This window comes from Haliaeetus albicilla, chromosome 27 (assembly GCF_947461875.1).
Source record: "Haliaeetus albicilla chromosome 27, bHalAlb1.1, whole genome shotgun sequence".
NCBI classification, from domain to species: Eukaryota; Metazoa; Chordata; class Aves; order Accipitriformes; family Accipitridae; genus Haliaeetus; species Haliaeetus albicilla.
The window spans coordinates 11334396-11360893 of NC_091509.1; the positions used below are offsets into that span (position 1 = coordinate 11334396).

Consider the following 26498-nt stretch of genomic DNA (forward strand, 5'->3'; position numbering starts at 1 on the left):
CGGCTGCCGACGATTGGCTGGCGCGGCTTCTTCCCCCCGCCGCCCGCCCTCCCTCCCCACGTGAGGGGGGCGAGTCACGCGATTTCCGGGAACCCGTCAGGAAGGGACATAAACAAAACAAACCCCGAAGCCGCATGGAGGGTCCGGGCCGGAGCGCGCGGGGCGGCGCCCCCTGCTGAGCCCCGGCCGCCCGGTGAGTGCGGGCCGCGGGGGGCGGCGGCGGCAGCCCAGCCTGGCGGCGGCCCCGGCCGACAGCTGCGCCCGGGGGAGGCGGGAGGGCAGCGCGGGGGGCTGCGGGGCGGCCCCGGGGCCGGGGCTGCCGGTCCCCGCTCCGCTGCCCCGCTGGAGGGGCGGTGGCGGCCGGGGGGTGGGGGGGGCGTCCCGGCGGGGAGGAGGCGGCGTTAGTGTGTGCGCGGCGGGCCGGGGGCTGCGGGGCGCGGGAAGGGGTGTGTCTGCCCGGCTCCCGGGCGCCGAGGAGAAGAGGACGGGGATGGTGTCCGGCGGCCGGGAGGGGAGGGGAGCGGAGCGGAGCGGCGGGAGCCCACCGCCCCCTCCGCTCCCCTGGCTCCGCCGGGGGGTGTGGCCGCCGGTGCTGCGGGAGAGCGGCTGTGCGCAGGGGGTGTCCGGCTGCCAGGGCTGAGGTTTCGGGCCCGATGGCGGGGGGTGGGGGGGCAGCACCGCTGTGGCCTGAGGGCGCGGTGAGAGGGGCTGCGGAGGGACGCGGCAGGCTGCGCTGGGGACGGAGCGCGGGCTTAGCAGCGAGTTGTCCGCGTCCCTCTCAGCCTCCGTCCGCCGGGAGCGGCCCGTGCCTTTACAAGGAAAGCGAGTCTGGCAGCGAGCGCCAGGGAAACGAAAGCGCCGTCCTGCCGGGGGAGACCGGTCGCGCTGGTTGTGCGGGTTGGAGGGGCTGCCCGGGTAGGCGGCGGCGCGGTCGGCGCTGCCGCGCTGCGGGCCGGTTCCTGGGCTCTGTTGCTTTTCAGGCTCGCAGTCGCCTCCTCCGCTTTCGACCTGTTTGAATGCTCCGGACGGCCGAGGGGGGGGGTGACCCGTGGGTGTGTGTGGGGGGGTTTCTCTGCCTGGGGCGTGCTGGTGTCCAGCGGGGCGGCTCCAGTCACTGGGGAAGGCTGCGGGGCCAGAGGAGGCGGAGAGGAGTCCCGGGCCGGCGGGCGGTCTGCGAGTGGCGGGGCAGGGACTCTCCCTGCTCCGGCACAGCGTTTTATGTAACTGACAAGGGCGGCGGGGGGGGGGGGGGGGCGGTATGGAGGTTCACCGGCGAACGGTGAGCGGCAGCCCCGGCCGCTTGGGAAGGGGCATCCCTGGGGGGGCGGGGAGGGCGGGCTCCGTGGGAGAAGCCGCGCCGGCCGCCCCCAGCCCTCGCGGGGGGCCGCAGGGCGGGGGCTGCCTCCCGCGGGGCAGGGGAGCCCTTCGCGGCCTTGCCGCCACGCCGGGGCCGGGGGTAGACCGGCGCGGGCTGCCAGTGCCCCGCGGGCGCGGCTCGGCCGCGCTGGGGGCGGCCGGGGGGGGGCCCGGGGCCGCGGCCGGTCCCCTCCGGAGCGGCGGAAGGGGGTTTGTTTACATGTCGCCTCACCCTAGCTTGAAAGGGCCGCTGGGCGGGTGAGCGGCGTAGGCGGCGGCGAATGGCAGCGCGCGTGGCTGAGGAGCGAGCCATTGAGCGGGCGGGGAGGGCGGGGCGGGGAGGCGGCGGCCGGGCTAGGCTGCGCTCCGCGCTGGCTGGCGGGGCGGCCATGTTGGCTGGGAGGTGTGTTAGTGGGTCAGGGGCGGGGGCGCGGTGCGGGCCGTGGGCCGCCCGGGCCGGGCGGGAGCTGCCCTGCCGAGAGCTGCCCGCGGGAGTGGACGGCGGCTGGAGCGCTGCCGCCGTCCGCGGAGGGTGTCGGCGGCCCTGTCCCTCCGGAACGCTCTGCCTCAGGGAGTCTGTCGCTTCTGGGGGTCGGGCCACCGGGGTCCGCGGGCGCGGCCGAAACCGTCCGGCAGCCGGTGCGCAGCCTGGGGCGGGGGGGAGGGGAGGCGGTGCCCGTACGCAGGTGGTCCCGTTCCTCCTCTCCGAGGGCAGGACGGGGCACGGTCCCGCCTCCCGCTGGGAGCCGGTCCCCGTAGGCTTGAGTTCTAAAATACCGATAACTAACGCGGGCCGCCTAAGGAGCTGCCTCCGGGCCTGTCTCTGGCTTTCGGCGTCTCCCCACACGGGTCTTCGACACCTCTCCGGGTCTGGGTTAAGCTCACGCAGGCTTTGAGGTGGGCGGCAGCTTGCCGAGAGCCCCTCGTGTCACGAAGGACCGAAGCCTGAACTGTGTTTCCCCTCCGTCCTGAAGGTGCACAGCTTGGACGTTATTTTATGTAACGATGCCCACGGTATTACTGGTATGCCCTAATCTCATCCCTGTGAGTTGGCAGTGGTTTAATGCAACTGTGCAGCATGGCAAGGCCAGCCCACAGTGTTTCTCAGGGTATCATCTAGTGTAACTGATCAGATATCAAAGATAATTTAATGAACAGAATTCACTGTGTCACGCTCCAGTATAAAACACATGCTCTTTTTCAGGCTTCTCTACGCAACAGGCTGAACAGTTTCAATCATTCAGCTCTTCCAGCTGAAATGTTAACTTCTCATTTAAAGTAAGCGTAATCTTTATGTTGTTGCCGTTTGAGGGTAACTTGTTGAAATCATGCAATGCATAACCTGCAAAACAGAATCAGATTCTGATATTACCTTTCAAACACTGTAAAACATTTTAAAGATGATGAGAAAAGGCCTTTGGCCTAAGGTTGCTTAATCAGGTGCTTCTAAGCATCCTTGTGGGGAGGGTTAATTTCTATTATTACACTTATGTTTTCATAGTAAGAATTACTGCGTAAGAGGGGCAGACACAGGTGCTTTAGAAACTTGGTAGATTTTTATTGTTGGCAACTTAAATGAGAAGTCAGAATTTCTGTGGGAAATGTATTGGGGGATTATTTTAGCAGGAAGGATTTCTTGTAGAAATATCAACACCCGTGCCTTTTTGGAGCCATGAGTAATAACTCGGAGACCTTATACAATAGCTTACCTGAGCAAAGAAAGAATCGTTCTGTGTTTGATGAGAGTATTAACTGATAAGAGAAATCTGCAGCAGAGGCATCAAGCCATTGAACATCCTTGCCGTGTTTTTTTTTTTTTTAAATAATGAGAGTGGCAAAAGAGTTTTTTGAAGGGCAAAGGTTTGAAGTTTCTTCAGCGTTAGCAGGAACTAATTGGGAATAGAAGCCTCTGTCTGACTAACAGACTGATAGTGTGGTATAAATAAGAAAACGCACTGGTTTAGATTCCCATGATTTGCGTGTCCATGCCTAATTAAATTATGTTTTAAAATAAAAGTTTGATAAGGATATTTGGCACTTCATAAGAAGTGCTTGAAAGTTGGCATTGGCTTGAAAGTCAAGCCAACAGTTTTTTGAAAATTGTAGATTTCTAAAGTTTAGACCTTGCTGTAGTAATTTCCCTGATTATTTTATTATATTTTAAAAAATAATAATAATCCCCCTTCTGTTTTTTAACTCCCATGCTGTTTTTTTTATTCTTTGGACTATTTTGACTGATGCATTTTTCTGATTTGTTGCTGGCTTTGAAGTGTTCTGTACTGATAACACATTTCTAACAAAAGTATTACAAAACATAATTTTACAGTATGAAGAGTAGACTAGATTGTACCATTCCCTTCATCATAAGAGGGTTGTTTTTTTTCTGGGAACTATAGAACTAAATTTTTTCTTACCCTGAAAGACTTTGTACTGTCAGAAAAAAAATATAGAAAGAATTATTATGTAGGAATGTAGAATATTGCTGGAGGTTGTAAGCTAAATTGTTGCCTAGTTTAGCTTTTGTTTTTTGCCTTTGCTTTGGCCACACTGTGCTTCATGAGAAGTCTCTGGCTCAAACAAAAATTTGAATGTTAGTCTTACTGCTAATTCTCTTGTGCAAACAACTCTCGTAACTCTGCAGTGGTATTGTAATAAAGGTTTTTGCAATTCATATTTTAACTATGAAAAGTTCTGTAAATGAATGGAAGTGTGTTAATATAGTTCTAATAAGTTTAGCATGCTGCACGTCCCACTCTTGGCACTAAAATAATAACAAAATCTCAGTCTTTGTTCCAGAATGTACAGAAAAGGTAGCGTTTCTAGTAGGAATCTATTATTCTGGGTATAATTGTTACAAAATATGTAGGTGCAATACATTGTTAGTCAGTTTAAAAAAAAAACAAATCACTTTTTTCCTTCTGCCTCTTGCATGATGATCAGTTATTGGCATCTGCCTATTTACTTATGCCATCGTGCTGAAGTGGAATACCCCTCCAAAATTGGGTAGCTGGCATTGACTTGCAGGGGTATTAATTCAAACAACGAATGTAGTGCTGTTTTTGGTTTTTTTGGTTTTTTTTTTTGGTAATTCATCAGCTCTTTTACCTGAGATGTTGTGTGTGTGATTGAAGACCAAAGTTTCTGTTTAGTGGTGTCACTTCCAGATCCTGAAGTCTGTCTGCTGTGGGCAAGTAGGATTAGAAAAAAAATGGGGGGGACGGAAGGTCAGCAGAGGAAAAGGAACAAAGACAGTGAAGTAGCAGTTTCCCTCTCCTGAAGGGAAGAGTCTTAAAAGAAGTGAAACAGTCTTGGTATCTTTAGTTCTTTTATATGGCAATGCTCCATCAAACTTAGGATCTGGGTGCCTTAAGCAGATGTTGTTTGCTCTCCAGGGTAGAGAAAGCAAAGGGCATAATGTCTTAGATGCTTATGCTGGCTTTTTAATACAAATTCATCACTGAGAAGGTAGACGGACTTGGCTTCTTTGGATGAGAGGTGAATGAGGCTACAGTGGGTGGAAGCAGAGGACGACCTTTTACAAGAGTGTCTTTGCTCACCTGCTACGAAAAAAAAATCAAAAAAAAAAAAACCCAACCACCATGAAAGAAAACTTAATGTCTCTGTGGTGGGGGGAAAAAGTAAACAATTTTTTTTAAGTCTGGCTAATAATTGAAGTATCCTGTAGAAAGGAGAAGAAAAAAAAAACAACAACACAAGAACATTACACTCATAAACAAAACTAAGAAAAATACGTTCTGTGCTTGAAGACCGCACTGAGCCGAGTATGTTCTGTAATAGGAAACAAATTGGCACAAACTCTGGAAGGAAAAAAAGGTTTAAGAGAAGCGTAGGAGAACTTCTTGCATCTCTAACTGTAGTACTTCATAAAATGTCCAGATATAGCAAACACTGCATAGTACATAATGGTTCTTTTAAAATACACGGCATAGTTTTAGTGCATTCTCTGAAATTCAAAGTTCGGCATTTTGAATGTTTTAGCCTGAGTTTGTAGGTTTAGTATTAACAGGCTCTCATGATGTGCTATTTTTTTATCTGCATCAAAAATGTAACTTTCGCAAACTGTGCTGTATGATGCAGTCACCATAATGAAAAATGTAATTGTTCATGTAATGTATTTATAACAGGCATTTAGCTGCTGTGATAATAAGCACTGTACAATCAACAAAATGGTATAGCAACGCTCTGTGTGCTTTTCAAATTGTACAAAATACATATCTCAATTGAGACAGAAATAGCGACTTTAGTTATAGCTATGGTACAAATGATTCATACAGGTGACTGAGGAAGACTTTCAGAGTTGTCAAGCTGAAAGCTGGCAGTTTACATTTTTCTCTTATAGGGACTTCTTTGGAGAGAATGTATTGTCGTAGAAGGGCGTTTCACTAGTCTAGGGAAGTGGCACATGCATGGTAACTGTCATGCATCTCCTTAATGCTGCATGTTTTCAGTTCAGGTCCTGCTGTGTGCCAATTTAAATGTAGTGCTGCATCAATAATGTCATGTAATAAGCCTGCCATTAGATTGTTCGAAGTTCAGTCTGCCTGGGCATCTTGGGACCACTATTAAACTATTCTAAATGCACGTTTTCAAAAAGTAAATACAAATGCAGAGGATTTTTATTGGGATTTGTCATTAGATTAACAAATTATTAACTCTATACAGGTTTTGGTTACTTATTGATGACTGATGAGGATTTTAACCGATGTGTATATATCCATACCTCCACCAGTACCCCAAATTCTTGAATGTTAGATGAACATAGCAGTTCCTGAGATGTCTTGCCCTTCCTCACGCCCAAGGGGACAAGGGAGCCTTCTACCAGGAGCAGGGGAGCAGCTCCACACTGATGTGACTCAAGAATCTGCAGACACAGAACCAACTCAGGGACTGGCTCCTTAATCACCTTAATCTGATTTAACTGCAGGCTGCTGCCAAAAGGAGTGGCGGCACCCTGCCCGGTGCCTCCGGCTGTGTATTCCACCTGCAGTTCAGTTGCTGTGAAGCAACTACAGGTTTTTACCTCTGTACCTCTGCATTTGGGAAGGGCTGATGTAAGGCATTAATGAAAATTGTCCTGAAGTAGAAATTCCTGCTATATTTATTTTCAGTAATTCTTATACTGCTATTCTTGCGCTCTGCCACTTGTCTTTCAGTTCATTCAAATCGGTATTCATTATAGATAACGTAACAACTGTACTATTCTGTTCTAACTCAGTCTTGGCCTGAGAGTGCCAATAATGATGAATTCTGTAAAAATGGGACTTCAACTGCAGTCTACAAAGTTACTTTCCTTCACAGCAAGTTCAGATTTTTGCATCTGTGCTTCCATATGTGTCATTGACTTCTACAATACATCTTTATTTACTAGTTCATGAAGAAATACTGGTAGTTAAGTGTGAACACTGGGAGTCTTTTAATGAAGATCTTGATGATTCAGGGAAATTTAGAAAGCAGTTGGAAGTAGGTCTGCTTTGTTGGGGGCATGAAGCATGCCTAGGTTGTGCAGCTCCCTGAGGCAGCATCTTTCTTTTTATGGCCTCACTGTGTTTCCCCCCTCCATAGACCTACCAAGAAAAATCTTCTGTTGTAGAATGCTTGAATAGATCCTAATGGGATTCAAATCACATTTAAATATTAATATTATAAAATGTCAAGAATTAAATATAAAGAAAATTACAGGAACAATCAGATTAGCTGGTATACTACTGCTTTGACCTGGGAGGACCTACACTGTCATTCTTAAATGGTGCTGTAAGTTTATACCTAAAAGATCGCTCCAGTCTTTGAGATGCTAAAAGTACTTTGAACGTTTAGTGTCTGTTTTGAGGATTTGTAAGTGATCCAAAAGCTCCCTGGTCCTGACACTTGGAAGCGTAGGTTGGTTGTTACTAAAATCAGTGTCAGTACAGATTATGTTTCACCCCCCTTCCCTGTGTATGAAACACAGTGGAATGGCTTGAGGTACTTGTTCTAACAAAAACATAACAAAGAATAACCAGTAAAGAAGCAGCAAATGTCTCCATTGTTTCCCCTTTATATCATGCAGTGGCAGAACTCTAACAGTCTCTCCCATGTGAATGCAGGTGGTGGTGGTGTTCTGGTGTTGATGTCAAAGTATTAATCATGTTCTGTTGAAAAAGGCATCATTCTCTGCCACTCTGCATGGAAAGAAAGATAGATACTACTCAGATGTAGATTGGTATTAAAGATTATATCCTTCTCGCCTCTTTCTTTGTGTATGAGAATATTGTTTATTTGTTTTAAAGAACAGGCCCTTTCTTCTAGATCAGGCCAGGTTGAAAAGTGAATTAGATGTTCATGCCGCATTTAACAGCCTAGGAAGGGCTAGTTCTGCTGCAGTGTGGCCTTTGTGGGATGAAGGGAGATGGGGTTGTTGAGGCATGTTGCCCTGGGACACAAACTTAATTTTAAATGTCACTTTAAGATAAGTAAAAAGAGTTCCCTGGAAGTTTTAGACCAGAAAAAATTTTCTCAGAAGGAGCTGGCTCTTAGTTGACACAGGGCCCTACAAGGAGTGGCTTGCTTTGGCAGTGTTAGCATGGTTTTACTGAGAACTCATGTATAATTGGACCTATAATTGTTTTTCTTTGTATTCTAGCAACTATTTGAAAAGCAGTATGTTTTGATAAGTAAAGACTTTTTGACATAGTGTCTGTTTTTACCACAGTCTGATGGTATATATGCTGAATATAACAAATAGCTGAGATGCTACCTGAAAGTAGGAATAATCATGGGGATGCTGTCACGTGCTGGTGGGAGGAGGGTTCTGAGCGTAGCTCCGCTGTAGGAGAACACTTTTACTTTACTATTTGCTTTTCAAAACAGGAGAATAAACATAGTCTGAGCAGATTGCACCAAAGTCTAACTTAGGAGCAGTGCTGAGTGAAGAATTCTGCTCAAAGAAACAAATACATTTTAACTGATAATGCTGAAAAACTGTACAAGTATGATGGTGCAGTTTTTTGATTATGTTCCTCTAATGCTGCTTTTTTGTTAGAGACTTAAAAGGGTAGGGATCTTGCAGGCCAGCAAGACAGTAAGAAAGCAGTGTCCTTGAAGACAATGTAGTTACATTAGATACTAAGGTTTGATACCATGGATGATTTTTGTTATTATTGGTTTTGATATAACATTGTTCTTTTTTACTTCCTGTTACTTATTTTATGAGTCTTTTGTCATACTTTTAGGTAGATATAGTTACTGATGTTTGTGCTAAGGCGCTTGCTTTTCTACAGTTCAGTTTTTCCTTACGTTGTTAAAAAATGCAGGATTAAGCAGGATACGAGGCTTGGAAAAGTCTTTAGATAAACATCTGAAGTAGCAACGGGTCTATAGAAACTACTAAACTGGTAAAATTACTGTTAGATAAATTGGACCAATCTTAACATGTGCCTTACTTGAAATTAATAGAGAAGATATTTTATTAGGCAACGCTGAATTTGGCACAATTTTTAATTTGCTCGGTTGGGGAAGTCTGTTGCTTCCCTTCCTCTACTGCTGGACGGTGAGTTTGCTTGCTGTAATCGCTCTACCACTAGATGTTGCTATTTGAGTGACTGATACAATCTTATCTGATGCAGGATGGATTAGTCTTTTAAGAAAAGGAGGAGATATCGCTGAAACAGTATTACTACCTATTCTGAAATTAGTATTTTGAGACGCTTGCCTGAGACATTTTTAGAATTTATTGGCTCTGTTATATTAGTCATAAAGATTGTTTCTCTCTTGTATACCCAGCAGTATGCTAATCATTATTTCCAATTAGGCAGGCTTTTCTTTTCGGATGTCCATAGAGCTCGTAGTCTCTGTAACTGAGGAAAAAAGGCAACAAAATGTAACTCAGCCAAAAAGGTTTTTGCAGGAGCTCTGTTCTGCAGCATCAGTGGCTTTTCATTCAATGAAAGATGGCAGGGAAAGAAAATTGCTATACATTTCAGCATGAAGAATAATCACTTTTCAGGGGAAATTTTTGTCTTTACTTCACTTTGGCTGTTTTTTAAGCACTACCTCTTTGGTGAAGGATTACTTACCTCCTTGGGGGTTTGCTGTGTTTATTCCACACAGAAGTCTACAAAAAGAAGAGCTCAGTCAGGGTGTACTGAAGTTATCCTAAGGAAAAATTTCATTGCATGGATTGTGTAAACTCACTGAGACTGAAATAAAGCTGGAAAGGAATCTACAAGTGAATAAAACAAGAAGTTTGGAATTGGATTTGGGGAATCTGGGCTTGGAAATGCCTCAGGTAAGTCTGTTATTATTTTGTTTGCTTCTGTAAATAGTTTTGCTTCCTTATTAAAAAAAAAGTTTAAGAGCAAATTTGACTGGCACTATCAGGGAGAATTTATAGGAGATTAAATGGTGTATATTTTTTAGGCTCCCGTTAGTGTCTATGGTGGAAGCTATGTTACTGCTCTTGGTATTGTATTTGTTCACACAGCAAGATTCAGCAAAGTTGTCTTGATGAGGGTGGATGCCTGGAGAGCAGCCTTTTGTTACTGCAGTGATTCACACATCAGCACACTGAATGACTTTCAGCAGTACAGTGTTTCTCCCTTCCCAACCCTCAGGGCGAGTGTGTCTAGAAAAGAAATAGAAGTCTGGAATTAAATGTAGCAGAAAACCTTGCTGCCCATTCCCTGCATGCCCAGTCATCCTGCATAATGTTTTTTTGCAAAGTTCCACTTCATTCTCAAGAGATACAACAGTCTTGATTTAGTTGTAATAAATTTTGCTTTTGTTACAATCTCAGATGGAAGTTTCCTGAGTTCTAATGGTTTTAAAAGCAGTTGACTCTGCTTTAGTACAAAATGGTTTGTGTTAGGGTGAAGGCCCTGCAAGCGTGTAGTGCCTATTGATACTAAAACATCTTGCCAGTACTCGCTCTCTTCTACAAATGCTAACATATCCCTAAACTTGGCAAATGCATGAGAATTTCAAACCAACAAAAAGGAATGCATGAGCAATGCTCTTGCAGCTATATGATGAATACAAATGTGTCCTTTGATTAAAGAGCTGCATGTTGTTAGCTGCTCTTAAAGCATTCTCTCGCTCTGAGAAATGACATGCTTATATGTGTAGGTAAAAACCTTCCAGATGCAAGTGTAGCACAAGTTCAGAGACTTGGATGAAATGGCAATACTGTTTATGTTTTGTTGAAGAAAAGAATATGCCTTTTTATAGCATGCTTCAAATGTCAGTATCAATTTTGTTGTAGCCCAGTGTGAGTGGAATGGACCCTCCTTTTGGGGACGCCTTTCGGAGCCATGTGTTTTCAGAGCAGACTCTGATGAGCACGGATCTCTTGGCAAGCAGTTCAGATCCAGACTTCATGTATGAACTGGTAGGTCATCTTTCTGTGTGTGTACATAACTCCCTCTCCTTGACTAATACCTGAGTTCGTGTAGTAATAAAGGGGTATTTGTTCAAGAATGCTAGAAGGTTATTCATTACTGCTAGCTACTGATTAGGGAGGAGCCTACCTGCTTGTCCAGCAAATGTGATGCTTCCTCAGTAGACGCTTGTTAAAGCTGGCCATCAGGAGAGGCTTGATGTACAAGTCTCAAATAGAGCTGTGTTGACATTATGTAATGGTGCTTGAGACTCTTCTGTACAATCTTTTCTGCAAGAGCAGCTATATGCTACTTCACCCAAGCTGTGAATGCAGGGGAAGCAAAATAAAAGTTGACTCATGAGCTTATACTAGCATTCCTTCCCCCCCCCCCCCCCCCCCTTGCATCAAAGGAGAAAGGTAGCTCATAGTCATTAATTGATCATGTTAGAATGAGGTTTTCCAGGGACTGGTAAACTTCAGCATATTCTGTAAAGCACACAACAAAGATTGACCTAGGTTAATGGAGACTAGAACAGCTTGCCTATGCTGTCTTTCATATTTTAAATACATGGATGTTGGTACTAGTCTAGTTCCTGATGACCAGATGAATTTGCAATAGCAGAAAAAGAATCCAGTGGCATTTGACTTGTATCTTTAGCAATCTCTTCAGAAGGATCTGCTGAAAGCATGGAAGCTGAACTTCATTCTGACCCTCAAAAGAAACTTTTAGTTAGAAGTCGAGGTATCTTCATATGTTATCATTCTCTTACACTTCACTGAAATTAAGCTCATCATACTAGATTAAGTAGAGGACAGAGATGGTTGATACTTTTTTTGTATTAGTTTTTAACTTGTCTTACTATGCACAGGACAGAGAAATGGACTATCAGCAAAGCTCCAGAGACAACTTACTTTCAATGGAGGACTGCAAAGACCTTGAGAACTTGGAGTCTTTTACGGACATCCTGGACAAAGAAGCTGCTCTCACCTCAAAGTGGGAGCAGTGGGACACCTACTGTGAAGACTTAACTAAGTACACTAAATTAACCAGCTGTGACATCTGGGGAACAAAAGAGGTCGATTACCTGGGCCTTGATGACTTTTCAAGCCCATACCAAGATGAAGAGGTGATAAGCAAAACGCCGACACTGGCTCAGCTTAACAGTGAGGACTCTCAACCTGTTTCTGATTCACTCTATTACCCTGATTTGCTCTTTAGTGTAAAACAAAACCCTTTAAATTCTTTGCTACCTGGCAAAAAAATTGCAACCAGAGCAGCAGCCCCAGTCTGTTCCTCCAAGAACGTTCAGGCTGAGGCACCTTTGTCGGACTGTGTTCAGAAGGCAAGCAAACCTGCAACTCAGCCTGCTTCCAGTACACAAATCATGGTGAAGACCAATGTGTACAATAATGAAAAGGTGAACATTCATGTTGAATGTAAAGACTATGTTAAAAAGGCAAAAGTAAAGATCAATCCTTTACCACAGAGCAGACCAGTGCTGAGCCAGACACATGCTGATGCAGCAAAGGAAAACACCTGCTATTGTGGTGCTGTAGCAAAGAGACAAGAAAGAAAAGGAATAGAGTCCCCGCATAGTCACAGTACGCCTCCTATTTTGCCTTTTAAAGAGACTCAAGAACTGCTACTCAGTCCACCCCAGGAAACCCCAGGGCTTACTGTGGGGGAGAGCAGTCTTTCTGCCAGCACATCAGTGCCAGATTCTTCACAGAAGAAAGAAGAGCACAACTATTCTCTTTTTGTAACAGACAGTTTGGGTGAACAGTCAGCCAAAGGAGACCCTGAGGAAGATGAGGATGATGAGGATGATATTGAAGATGAGGACCACGATGAAGGATTCGGCAGTGAGCATGAGCTGTCTGAAAACGATGATGAGGAAGAAGATTATGAGGATGATAAAGATGATGACATCAGCGATACTTTCTCAGAACCAGGTACCAGCAATGTTGGGCTTTGTTAACATGGAGATAAATGGATTTGTCTGCCAAGTGGGAAAGAATGCTTTTGAATGCTTTATAATTACAGATGAGCAACACTGATCTTAAATTATGAACTTTAATCACAGATTTTCTAAGTGCTTTGCAAAATGCAATAATGAAAACTATAGAAGGTCTCTATTGCCCTGTTTTGAGAAAAAATGCATAAACTGTGGTCATGCAATAAAAATAATAATAGAATACAGGAAACCTAGCTTGTAGCCCAAGGTCGTAGAGGAACTATCTGCAACTGTTGTCTTCTTTTTTTGTGGCTTGATGACAGGATATGCAGAGCTTTCTAGTGCTTCAGTAGGTTGCTGCTTTGAATTTATCCAGAATTGTATCTCTTGATAGCTGGTATGAAATCATAGCCTGATTTAAATAATTTCATAATTACTTAAGTCCTACTGTAGATACAGTTTTCCACAGAATCCAACGAATACCTGCCACTGAAACTAATAGAACTGTTTCTTGGTGGTTTTCAGCAGTAACACTTAGTGGGTCTTCAAAGGATACTGAATTCCTCTCTCCTGCATGTAGAAATGGAGACTTAACAACAGAAATAAGAACTAACCTTCACCTAGAAGGTAACAAAGCGGTAATGTTCTGTAAAAATAAAATCTGAAAGGAAAGGGACAGGACTGTAACCAAGTATTAGTTTCATTGTAGAAAGTATTATAATATTCACATTTTATAAATGCTTTGTAGTAGAGTATAAGAATTAAGGTATTCAGACATTTGGCAATATGTAACTTTGGGCAGGGGGAAGGCAGCTGAAATTTAGCCTTTTTAAAAACAGCAGCTTCCCTAAAGCTTGTCAGTGTCTGTCATAATGAACTCTCAGATTAAATTATTTTTTAAGTAGATTTCCTGAGTTGGCATTAAACTTGTTAAGCATTATGTGCTTTATGTTACTTTTACATGTACCTAACCCATTTTTATCAGCATTTTAAAACCTCTTCCTCCCTTCTTCTGAACTGAACTCCCTGTGCTTTCTGGGGCTTTGAGTAGCTATTACAGCTCTATAATGATGCTGTATTGCACAGTGCTTTGCAGCCCACGGAGGCATGTTGCACAGAAAGCCTGGTAACCTTGAAGAAGAGATGTCATATTAAAATGCTGGGATTTTATTTGGTGGAATTACATTAACGATTTGCCGTTTGTTCAAATTTTACTGATAAGCAATCACTCTTGCCTTCTAAATACAACTATGTCGTGCAGTACAGTAACTGAGGAACTTGGCTTATTCAAGCTTTCTAGAACTTTTAAGTGAATGAAGCCATTCACCTCGAGTATGGTGATATTGAAAGTTTTACCATATGTTTTGATTATATTAGAAGGTAATCTCTCCAGGTATTTTAATTATGTCAGTCTTATACTTCATGTTGCTTTTTTACCTTTAGAGTAAAGGTAAATACTATGGATAAAGTTTCTAAAAATAGGCATGGCACAGGAAGATTTAACCTTCCATAGTACTGAAACCAAAATCAGTTGATAAAATTTAGACTGAAGATGTAATTTACTGAAAGGACAAAAACTTATTGCTGACCCTCTGATGTATTTTATACACAGTTTGCTTTTGCTCATTCTTCATGTATGTCTTTGGAGTGCATTAAAAGCTTTCTTAAAGCATTAGTGTTGGCTGAGGAAATACTTGGATATACTGAACTTTAGGAACATGGAGAAATAACTAAAAATGTGACTGGCTGTTGGGCAAGTTTGGGCAACAGTGGTTTTATTATCACCGTGATACAGATTTAGCAATTTTGCTTACCTGCAAAGGTAATTTATTATGGGAATTACCAGCCCAGGCCTTTTCTAGCACTTAAACTTTTTTTGCCATTACTGGTATATTTTACCTATCTCATTTAATGAAAATATTTGTAAATGACTGCTGCTCCCATCAAGTAGTCAAGAGATTCCAGAAATGGGAGATGTAACAACTGATTCAGTTTTCAGTAGCACTGGAGAAGACATAGCTGAAAGGGAAAAGTGCTTGTAGAGACATGGAGATTGTTTAAAGAAGTTGCATTGCATCTATCCTGAGCACCTGGACCATCAGCTGGAGGAAAAAGACTCATAAATGGTTTGACAGAAGTCAGTAGGATTAAATGGTAAAGAGAAGGGGGGTTCTGGTTTTGTTTTGGTGGGGCTGTTTGCTTTTAATCTGGTAAGATGCAGAAGTCATGTCTATCCTGTTCTCTGTTTTACTTAATTTAACCCTGGTGAATTTAAACCTAAAACCATAGTAAGGGATTTGAACAAAGATTTTTAGGAAGGTTTTAGGAAGGGCTTGAAAGGTAAATACAAGAACCTTTTCAAATTTGTTAGCAGCCTGCCAAAGAAAGTGAGACTGCTGTATCATCTTTGCTAAGAGGAGAATTCAAGGAAGATGAATACAGTGCAGAAAAGCTGAACGGATTTGTTGCATTTCTGTATGTTACGGACTAGGTTAAGACATTGTGCGCTAGATTATTCTATGTAGCTTGAAAATGATAGCAGGTCAATGTTAGAGTTGCAAGGCAGAATGCATTAAGTCAACATAATTTAAGTTGCAAACTTAATTATAGTTTAAAGAAGCAAACAGGAAGTCTTGATTTTAACCTTGTACATTTGTACATGTCAGCTCTTAAAGAGATTTGTTTTCATCGGTTGACTTAACTCTATGTTGTCATGAAGATGGGCTAAATTTATACCTATCTATATAATGAGTTCATAGCTTGACATAGCTTTTCAAGTGGAAAGTAAGTGGGGTTTTTAAGAGTATTTTGATACTTATGTCAAACAGCATTTGGGTGAAATGGAAGTACAGTTAAAATATTTATGGTATTTGAAACAATATTTAATGTAAATTGTCATAATCATTTTGACTATACAAGAAAAAATGTTTTATAAAGCATGTTGCATTGTCTGATTTGCCTTTAAAATACTGTCTTTTTAATAAACCAGAGAATCAAAGTAAATGAGTTGGTTAAATGATTAGAAACAGAACTTTAGAACTGATTTCATCCCTCTGCGCACCTAACTTTTACTCATACTTTGGGTTATGAGGTGAGAGTCAGACCAAAGCAAGAAAGTTTGTTTTTCAACTGCTTTTTCAAGTGCAGACAGACTGCTTGAATGGACTGTTTTAAAAGGAAGAAAGTGTTCTTTGTGCTACTGTTAAAAGATGAAGCAGAGCTCAAGCATATGGGGTCAAGTCTTGTTAAGCTTACAGTCCATTCAGTGGTTGGCTTTTCTTTAAGTGTCATCAGTATATGTGATGTTTTGAAATGCATTCTCTTTTAAGTAAATGTAAACTATTATATAGCATTTTAATACAAAAGGCAATGCAGTGGTTTGGGGTTTTTTAACCTTAGTATAGGTTGTCTTTATTTTCTAAAACATATGTAGGATTTTAAAAACTGTGGTTTCTGTTTATATAATTATGGTATAAATATTTATGCAATGTGGATAGTGGCATTACAGTTTTCATGCGCTTCATGAACAGTTCATCGCAGCAAGTGCATCATAAGATACCTCTAAAATATTGCATAGCTTTACTGTGGATCATTTCTCTTCATATCACCAAAGAGGTTAGGAAGAGATTGAACGGCTTGTGTCCAGATCCCTTGAATTTAGATGGTCTTTTCTTATGGGCTTTAGGTCATTGTCCTGATAACAGAGCCCCCTTCCTCTAGTCAAATAGAGATGGGTGGTTTATTTCCCGAAGGTATTCAAACTCAAGGAAGAGCAGGAGCTGGACTCAATGATCCTAATGGGTCCCTTCCAACTTAGAATATTCTGTGATTGAATGATTTTGCTTTCTTTACTAGTCTTTTGCTAATCCATCTTTATTACCTGCTTTTCTTTCCATGCTTTCTGATGAGAGATTAATTAAAATGTGGAGGCAAGTTAGGATTATGTTCCTGCAAATTCATGGAGAAAATTGTAAGGATGGAAGAACATTCTCCAACAGCTGTTTTCTGTACTCTGCAGTGGTTGGATTGTGGGGGAAAAGAGCTAGAGCTTAAGGAATCAGAGAGCATAGAGGGGCTTTCAGTGTATAAATGATTTGTCTCTTTTCAACTAATGAAGCACCATCACTGGCTCAATGTCTATCCCTGGATTTAAGGCAAGTATCCAGCAGTAGTTGACACTGAACACCAAGTCTATTAAATAATGTAAAACAGGCCTCATCTGTGGTTTTGCTCTTAACTTGAATACTCAGTCCACTGTTAAAGGGCTAGAAAGAGTTTTTTCAACGTTATATAAACAATGCAATGCATCCTTTTAGGGTATGAAAATGATTCTGTGGAGGATTTAAAAGAAATGACTGCAATATCCTCTCGGAAGAGAGGCAAGCGAAGATACTTCTGGGAGTACAGTGAGCAACTAACACCTTCACAACAAGAAAGAATGCTGAGGCCATCCGAGTGGAATCGAGATACGTTACCAAGTAACATGTATCAGAAGAATGGTCTCCATCATGGTAAGAATAAGTCCTAGTTACAAGGGAATGTCTTTCATTTGACACCTTCAGTAGCCAAACTCCCATACTTGCAAGTGCCGAGAAGTTGTCTTTTGGCCATGAAAATAAATCATTAAAACACTGTAAGTCTGTTGTTCAATTAGCAGAGTTCTGCACAGTGTCCAAGGAAGGCACAGTGAACATACAGTAGTAACTTTCAGTGTGGTTTCTTCCAGAGGAAGGTGGATGAATTGAGAATTGTAACTTCCAAGGGCTTTCAGTGGAAACCCCAAGAGTTCGGCATTTTCTCAGTGCGATACTGTAAACATATTGGATTGGTCGCTTGACTGATATTTGCTCCTCATAGCTGTTAGTTTCAGTCTTGGTTGTGTTAGAAGTAAGCTGGAAGTGATCTGAAATGCCAAGTTCACATTAACTGCAGTATGAACTAAAGGACAAGCAATAAGGCGTAACTGTCTCTTTTTGCTCCTCCCTACTTGTTTCTCCCACGTATGTGAATGCAGCACAGTGAAGCAGTTACTGTTCTGTGAATAAACTATTTCTTTAACATACCCTCTTAGAAACTTAAACCAATTGGTCTAATAACTCTGTTTTATTCCCGTAACGTTTTGATTAGCAATTTGCTGTACTGCACACATGACTAACATCACCCAGAACAAACCACTCTTAGGAGTAATGTTTGTTTTCTTGTCACAGGACCTCCTTGATAGGCTGCTCCATTTATTTTGGCTTTGAAAGAGAAAATGAAACCAGCTTTCCTGGTTGTAATGTTAATGTTCCCTTACAGTTGAAAATTACTATCTTTAACATGGCAGTTTACCTTCTGTTAAACCAAAAGATTTTTTTGTTGTTGTAACTTGTAGATTTATTCAGGGAAGAAAACTTCTTTTTCTTTTTAATCTCCTTAGTTTTTATATGATTATTTATCTCATAGTGAAATATCAGTACCTAAAGTCCCTATCACTGCTCCTTCTTATGAAGGCTTATATCTATACATGTTATTAAACAACAAATAACCAAACATGCCTTGAGGACTCAGTCTTCCCAGAGACTTGGAGGAGCAAGTGACCTTTAAGTCAGGTGCATATGCAAGGGATTTGTAGGATCAAACACTAGGCAACATCCAGAAGCTACACATGCAGGACTTTTTTATTTTCATATAGAGACATGTACCAAGGTCATCTACTACCTCAGATAAATCATGCTAAATTACCAGCTCTCTAATAAATATTTCTGGAGTAGGTTTTGTTAGTTTTATTAACATTTTCATGCAAGTGTCTGTAACAACTGGCATTTTAATAGAAATCTAGGAAAAGACACATAGCATTGGCAGAGAATCTTAAGGAATGAAGATTTTTGTCTTGAATATGTGTATTTCCTCAGGAAAACCAGGCTTAAATAGCTTCAAATACATATAAAAGGGGTTAACTAGCCTTTATGTGGATCATTTAAGCTCAGTATCACTGAAGATCCTATCAGTACCAGGCCTCAACAGAACTTTCTCAATAAGATGATGTAGGAATTTAATCAAACTTGAATGTGCAAGAGGATATATTGGCTGAACACATGAGTTAGCAAGTTACAGTTGGGGCAAAACAACTGGGTTTGAACTTGTGACATACATTTTTCAGCACAGTTGTGTGTATACTGTCTGTCACATCCAGTAGCCTGGCCAGCAGCATTTGCTCTTATCTGATCTGGATATAATATGAATTGTACAAAGCAGTTTGTCTGGAAATGCTCTTTCTATTGTGAAAGGCCATAGGGATCACATGATTCCAGTCCATTCTCTTGTAACGAACAAAGGAACTTAAACTGCAACCAAAAAAATAAATATTTAAGAATGTTTTTTCACAGGTTTGTGTACGTATTGTGTCACTTCCCAACCCAATTTTCTGCATATTTAAAACAGGAAAATATGCAGCAAAAAAGTCACGGAGGACTGATGTAGAAGACCTAACTCCCAACCCTAGAAAACTTCTACAGATTGGTAATGAACTGAGGAAGCTGAATAAGGTGATCAGTGACCTCACGCCAGTCAGTGAACTTCCCTTAACGGCCAGACCAAGGTCAAGAAAAGAAAAGAACAAGCTGGCTTCCAGGTATATATTAGATAACACTACATGGATGAGTATATTTGGATTACTAAAACTGTACAATTAAGATCTAACTAATTTTTGCTTCGAGATCCTGCTTCATCGTGGTAGTTCCTGCAATGGGCTAATTACTAGTTTATAAAAAAGCAGGGCAACTGGCACTTTGGAGATGTAGTTTGCCTGTTGCCTAGATAACAATGTATTTCCACTGGAAGCTGGCTTATTTAGCTGCAGGGCAAATGATTGATACAGTGAAAAAATCCCCAAGTGTGAATTGTAAGCAAAGATAGGTAGCACAGTGCTTTCAGTGATGGTGAGTGAGTAGATAGGTGATTTTATACATCACAGCTCTGGGAGTATTGGTTGATAAGTTTGTGTGGCAGACAAACAGATGCTCTTAGTATTCTGGAATTTGTGTTAGTGTTCTAATTCTTCCCCTCTTCTTACTATAGGGCTTGTAGACTAAAAAAGAAAGCCCAGTATGAAGCCAATAAAGTAAAACTCTGGGGTCTCAACACGGAATATGGTAAATACAACTCTTCACATCTTAATTTTTCTTTTGTTCAGACAAGTCTGTGTTTTGCACCATCATGTGACCTGGGTCATACCTGGCAGTTTATACGGAAAACAGGATTGGTACAAACCCAACAATTTTGTTGGTACAAAAACAGTCTGCTCCATAAAGTGTATGTAAATTGGGTTACCTGCAGTGTTGAGTTACTTTACAGATGTAAAGTATGTAAATGTATGCATGTAATGTAAATATTTTTGAAAATATGTTTACAGATGTAAACTATTACAACTTAATTTTACAGTAAGTGTGATGTGACACCTTTTGACACTTACAGATAACAGTGTGTGGACAACTATCAATCTCTTTTGCGCCTAGGGGAATGTGCTGTAAATCTAATCCAGTTTTTTTTTCTTTGCAGATAACTTACTGTTTGTGATCAACTCTATTAAACAAGAAATAGTTAATCGGGTGCAGGTACCTAAAGATGATAGAGGAGTCAACATGGAACAGAAGTTAAACATACTTATTAAAGACACTCTTGGTAAGCAGTAGACTTCATGTATTTGCATGTACGTGAAGAGACATATAATCGATGATAAGTTGTAAACAATTTCTGGAATAGAAAAAAGAAAGAAGTGCTTCCCAATTTCAGTTGTCTATGCCTTTTTGTTGGTTACCACCCAAAGTGTTCGTCGGCTTTGAGAATGTGCAAATACGTGCAATGAATAGTAACCTTACAGCATGTTTTCTTACCCTACCTTTTTTAGGACTACCTGTAGCTGGACAGACATCAGAATTCGTGAATCAAGTTTTAGAGAAGACTGCAGAAGGAGACCCCACCGGTGGCCTTGTAGGGCTACGAATACCAATGTCAAAAGTTTAAGACATGACTTCAGCTGTTCTCATCAGTCAGATTCTACCTGTGTTGTCAAGTACTTCATTGTAAATTGCATTCTGGTCTGCATGTCAGTTTAGCATTATGTAAACACTTACAATTAGGTTCCATTGTTTTTAAATAACAATGTAGTAAAACAAATCAAAGCATGATATAAAATGCTTGATAGCATTTTTGGACCATAAACCAGGTAGTTTCAAAGCTGCTTTAAGCTTAAATACGGAGATGAGGATTCTTTTTAAAATTAAGTTACCTAGGACCAGAATATATCACTTTTGTTTTAGAAGCAAAAACATGTTTTTGCTAGTAAAAATTTTTAGCATATGCCAGACATTGTGACAGGTTTATGCTCCAAGTAAAATAAGAGGAAGCGTTTTTTTGGTAAAGCTGTCAATTTAGGGAGTTTTTTGTGTTTGTTGTTTTTTTTTTTTATAATTGGGTTTTCTTTTGTTCTTAAAAAACAGTAAGCTTTCTTTGCAACCATTAACTTGTACATAGCACACGTGGCATTAGAGCTAGTGTGCCATATAAGACTTTAATTTTCTGAGCTTAATATAGTATTTAAATGTCTGTGCAAGCAAGAGAAAAAAGTATATTCTTTGTGCCTTGTATTTTGGGGGGAGAGCTATCAGTATAAGCTGGTAAAGTTTTGTATGAAGAAAACCCTGAGGGGAAAAAAACAAGATGTATAGATGGTAAGATTATAGGTTTTAATGTATTTGTTCCAGCTCTTAAAATTTTTGAATGTATATAGGAATATGTTGAAAATGTAGATATATGCCACAGAGTCTATGTATTGTATAAAAGATGGCTCTAGAAAACTCAATTTCGGTACTTTGGCCGGAAGAAAACAAATACTTGCACATTAATGCGATTGTTTATTTTTGTACCAAAGACAAATGCAACTGATATGGCGAACTGCCAGTCTAAGTAAAGTTTTGCACAGCTTATATGATACTGTACTGAATGTAAAAACAAATGAAAAAAGAAAAAAAATTAAAGGTCAGGGTTAGGGATCTTACTGAACTGTGAATTTTTTTGTTTGGGTCCAATTATCTACAGAAGGAGCATTCATACATAACAATATTATTTTGCTGTTCTTGTAGTTCGCTTCCATGGTAGATAAGTTGGTGGCCGTCTCGGAGTCTTTAAATCTTTTTTCTCTGCACTTACTGTAGGAGATTTTAATATATTTGGATTTTAGTAAGCTATTGGTAAAATAGTTTTCAACTTTGAGAATTTAAAAAAAATATTTAGCTTGTTGTAGTATACTTCCACCAAACAACCAAAATAAAATTATTTTTATTGTAATGTGTATATATGTAAAGAGAAAAAAGAGCTACAAATATCTAATTCCTTAGTTGCCACTTTTCCAGTTGATGTATTATTATGCATGTGATGTTTCCAAGGATCAACACAGGCTTCAAACAAAACAAAAAAAAAATTTATAGACTTTTATATTTTTGTACAGGTATTTCGAAACTAGCTTCTTCAAACTTATATGTGACTTATTCTTGTTAATTCAGTAGTTTCTATGATTGAGGAATATTAACACACAGTTCTTATTTGCTCTTCTGCTAATAAGAGTTGGCTTTGTAGTCAGTGTTAACGTACAGATTAAAAGCTTTAGCCTTTGATGAGAAAGTACTTTATCTCAAGGCAAGATCATTCTCTGGTTTCATGGACCCCCCTCCCCCCCTTTTTCCTCCCTGTTCTTTCTCTCCCTATTTAAAGATGACAAAACACTGTTTACTGAAAATAGAAATACCAAATATTTTCAAATGTAGCTGCTGAAAAAAAATGCAAAAGTCCATGAAGGCTTTCTCCCCACTCCCTTTGGGGAATTTCTCCACTTCATTTCTAGTTTGTCTAAGTTTGTTTGTACTGTGATTCCTTTTTGTTTATAAGTAGATTATTTTTATATCCAAGCTTGTACTATAAAAAAAAAGTCTGAATCGGTAATAGTGCAGTAAGAGTGGCCGATGAAGGTGGCAGTCCTGCCACACTTGTGAGTGTGCCCACAGCTTACTTTGTATCTAAATATTTTGGAAGACTCAGAAGGGAGGAGGAGGCCAAAATACCACTACTGAGCTGTACAGAAAGTCTTTCCTACAAGAGACTGAACAAATACCCAGGGCAATTTAGGCAAAACTTTGTAAATCCACTTAAGACTTGCAAAATCTGAGTGGAATGTGGGTGGTTTTGTTTCAGGTGTTTTTGTTTTTAGGGCGAGGTGAGAGTTGGCTGCTGCTTTACACAGTGGGTCAGATGTATTCCAATTGTAATTATTGCCAATGTTGCAGTTATTCTGGAGATGCATACGGCCCATAAAACCCCGACAAAGAATGTCTCCTGTGAAGTTAAGGCCATGTCTGTACCAAGATTTGAATACTGTTCCTTTCTGATGAATGGTGTTAACGCACTGCTCAGATACGAGAGGTATATATGCTATATCCAAACTGTGTAGACAAGGCAGCATTTCTAAACATTAAGAGAGCAGTTTTGCAATCAGGTAAAAATTTCTGTGACAAATTAAACTGACAAGGTATTAAAAAGCCCCTTTTCACTGCTCAGAACTACTGGGCAAATATAACTTCATAGCTTTTTATTTTTGTCTGAAAACCAGAATATGATTTTGGTCTAGCATTTCAAAGTAGACTTTGAATCTTTAGTGAATTCCATACCCTTGCATTTCAGTGTTTTCTATGTATTATTTTAAGTTAAAGCTTTTAAATAGTTGAGCTTTTTAATGTTGACACTTTATTTTGTACCTATTTATATGTATGTATATCTTAGAAAAGCACTTTGTTTAAAAAAAAAAAAAAAAAAAAAGAAACTGCGTTTTATATGATTCCTGCCACTTGCTGCTAACTCTGGGCTGGTCAGAATGCTGCAGCGATACTTGATATAAATAAAACCTGGCAGTAAAATGTAGAGTAAAGATAAGACCTTTTGCTGGTTTAACTTTATCATAAAGGTGACATAGGCAAGCTGTGCAGCTTTACATTTTAACCAGGGGACTCTGTGGCATTTAAACCGTCTAGAAATGGTTGTACTTTAATGCCAGTAACAATCTGCTTCCTCTAGTGTCATTAAAATATATACATTTAGTGTATACTTATCACAAACAAAAAATCTTATAAGGTTATAAAAACCAACAACTGTACATGTTCTGTTTTTTGGCAATTGTGGCATGCATTTTTGGATGATCTTTAGAGAAGACCATTTTCTAAAGATTTTCAGTGTTCATACATGGTATGTGGATCTTAATGAAGTCCTGGATTTTTTCTGTTTGTTTTTGAGTGTAGGCATTGTGAATATTCACTTTTAATCCTATATCCAAAAACAATTATACATTTTTTTTATTTAATACAAACAAAAGTTCTTCCTTTTTCTGATACACTGGATTCTCTAGAATTTGTTTCCATATTAAAAGCATGCTGTCATAACTGCTCTTGTTGAGATCTCGTCAGTCTGAACTTAGGTGCCACACTTTGAATTGATGGACTGTTTGTTCTACTGTACCATGTATGATTCTTGTCCTTTCCTACTTCCTTCATGACAGATGATGATGTGGCTTTATATTGTGCCTTACTTGTACATCTAGAACTAAATGTTTTTCATTCCCTCTGAACTCTTCAAACCTAACCCTCCTGAAATTGAATCAGAACTGATAAAAGCATCCTGAAGAAAGTCTGGATAGATCTGATTTCAGTTTCTCTCAATAGTAGTCCTTTTGTATTTATATGGAAGACCAGTTTTTGAATGGCCTTGCAAAATGTGGGGGTGCTCATGAAGGGTGGTTTTTAGCCCTAAACCCCTTTTGCTAATGCTTCCTTTTATGGTTTATTGAACACACTTACTGATACTTGGTGAGTACTTGTTTTTTGGATGAGAGAGACTTGCTACTAAAGCTATGTTTACGTGTGGATGGGCTGGATTTTCTTATCATACCAGTTGAAACCATTGTGATTTAATGAAGTTGCATTGCTGTAAAGCTGATGTGAGAGTCAGGCTCAGCTGTGTTCAGTTCCTAATTCTTTTATAGATAGACTTTCCATACTAAGGGCCAGGAAAAAATGTTAGTTTTTTTTAAAAAAACAAACAAACAAAAACCTAAAATGGATGATGAAGGGTCTTTTAACTAACCTAAAAGCAGCCAGACACTTCTGAAATACAGGGGTGTCAGTTTTTACTTTTATTTTAAAAAGATCCCCCCCTAATATTTATCTGATACTTGCCTTCATTAATAAAACAGTTAGCTTATTCACAAAATATAAAGACTGGATGTGCTTTTCTTTTTCCATAAATCATTTAAACATAGCTATTCTTTTAAAGCTCTAAAAGGCTTTATCAGGAGAATTTCAAAGGGTTGTATACAAGTTGCCTTCAGCAGAAATAGCAAATGCAATTCTGTTCCTCAAACGTGCTTGCTAGTCTTCCTGAAATTCTGTTGAGGCATAACCCAATTATGTACTGTCAATGTTAGGATCTGTATTTGGCCTCGAGACCTGAATTTCGAGAATGCATCTAATCATGATTTTATTTTCTTTTTAAGTTGGAGGCTTCAGTTGGAATCACCTAGTTAAGTGTGCTGCTAGATGTGGTCTTGGCTTATTGACACAGCCTTGCACACAGCTGAGGTTTATTTTGTTTACCCCAGGGATCGTGTGAAACATTTCAAACAGTTACTGCTTCAGTGACTGATTCTTCTTGTAACTGTACTAAGGGCATTAGTATGTTGAGAAAACACCACTCTTGAATATCTCCCAATATAAATTGGGATTCTTAAATGTCATTAACAAAAGATGGCACTTTCAGGTTATATCTTCTTTGCAGCATACAAAAATGTCTCTATCTTTCTACAATTTACATTTCACAATATGCCATGTTTTTTCCCCCAATGCTTCTAGCATGATAAGAAGGTGTGTGTGCGCACTGAATTATAATCCTCAGCCTCTTAGACATTCATGAACTTCCACAAGAGCAAATACTGACTATGCATTTATTGTCTTTCTAATGAGCTGTGGAGCCAGAGCTATTTTAAGCCACTTTTTTTTTTTTCCATAAAAAAATAAAACTCCAAACTTTTTAGATAAGTGTTTAGTGTTTTTCTTGAGTTAAGAATATTTTTTAGTTGGGTATCTATGTAAGTCAAATTTGGGTGAGTTAACTAGCTACGGTAAGGAAAACTTCTGGATTGGATTTAGTATTGGCAAAAGCACACTCCGCCCTATCAGAAGCTTCTGATTAAGAAACAGAGCCTAGTTGTAGCACTTAATTTTATTGATCTTTCTTATAATGATGGATATTCATACATTCTGATTTGAATTGTCTATCCTTGCAGAATATTATGTCCAAGTAAAACTTACTGCTCAGTATTTGTGGTTGGGTGAACTCTTAAGGCTGGTGGCACATGCGGATGTAGGTGGTTGACAGGCAAAAAAAGCATTTTAAACAAAACATGGCATCCTGTTCTGCCTATGCTTGGGGTCATGATTGTAATGCTGTCCTTGATATTCTATAATCAACTTCCAACTGGAGCTCAGAAAAACTTACTGAAAGTCTTGTCTCTGTTAGAAAATAAATCTACCTTGTTAAAAGCATGGTTGTTAAGAGTTGCAATGTTTAATGTTGGTTAATAGTTGTGCAGTTTTTATTTTTTTTTTTAAAGAGGCACAATGAAACTATTGACTTTGTTTACTCTGTCACCCTTGATCCCTAGCACTTCTATTCAGATACAAATTCATCAATGTATGCAACATCCTTTGTAATTTAAAATAAAAATTGTGGAGGAA

The 26498-nt window shown here is 40.3% G+C and overlaps 1 protein-coding gene across 4 annotated transcripts; it reads left to right on the forward strand.

Moving 5' to 3' along the window:
* Window positions 1-26498, forward strand: CREBRF (CREB3 regulatory factor). 4 transcript variants are annotated; one of them, XM_069772461.1, is made up of 10 exons: window positions 8-193; window positions 9463-9640; window positions 10613-10738; window positions 11599-12682; window positions 13210-13311; window positions 17001-17195; window positions 19108-19297; window positions 19744-19817; window positions 20224-20346; window positions 20573-26498. In XM_069772461.1, exons 2-10 carry the CDS (start codon window positions 9632-9634, stop codon window positions 20686-20688), a joined length of 2019 nt encoding a protein of 672 aa, XP_069628562.1. In that variant the 5' UTR covers window positions 8-193; window positions 9463-9631; the 3' UTR covers window positions 20689-26498. The 4 variants fall into 4 exon arrangements, 3 of the variants coding, with proteins under 3 accessions (XP_069628562.1, XP_069628563.1, XP_009911073.1); XM_009912771.2 differs by lacking the exon at window positions 8-193 and adding an exon at window positions 2003-2634; XR_011322417.1 differs by lacking the exon at window positions 19744-19817 and having other exon boundaries at window positions 1-193; window positions 20573-20613.

What these genes read in the sequence shown, in the direction of transcription:
- CREBRF (XM_069772461.1), top strand. An exon ending in CGATACTTTCTCAGAACCAG is followed by an intron (nt 12,683 to 13,209) that starts GTACCAGCAATG and finishes GGTGGTTTTCAG; the next exon opens with CAGTAACACTTAGTGGGTCT. An exon ending in AACTAACCTTCACCTAGAAG is followed by an intron (nt 13,312 to 17,000) that starts GTAACAAAGCGG and finishes GCATCCTTTTAG; the next exon opens with GGTATGAAAATGATTCTGTG.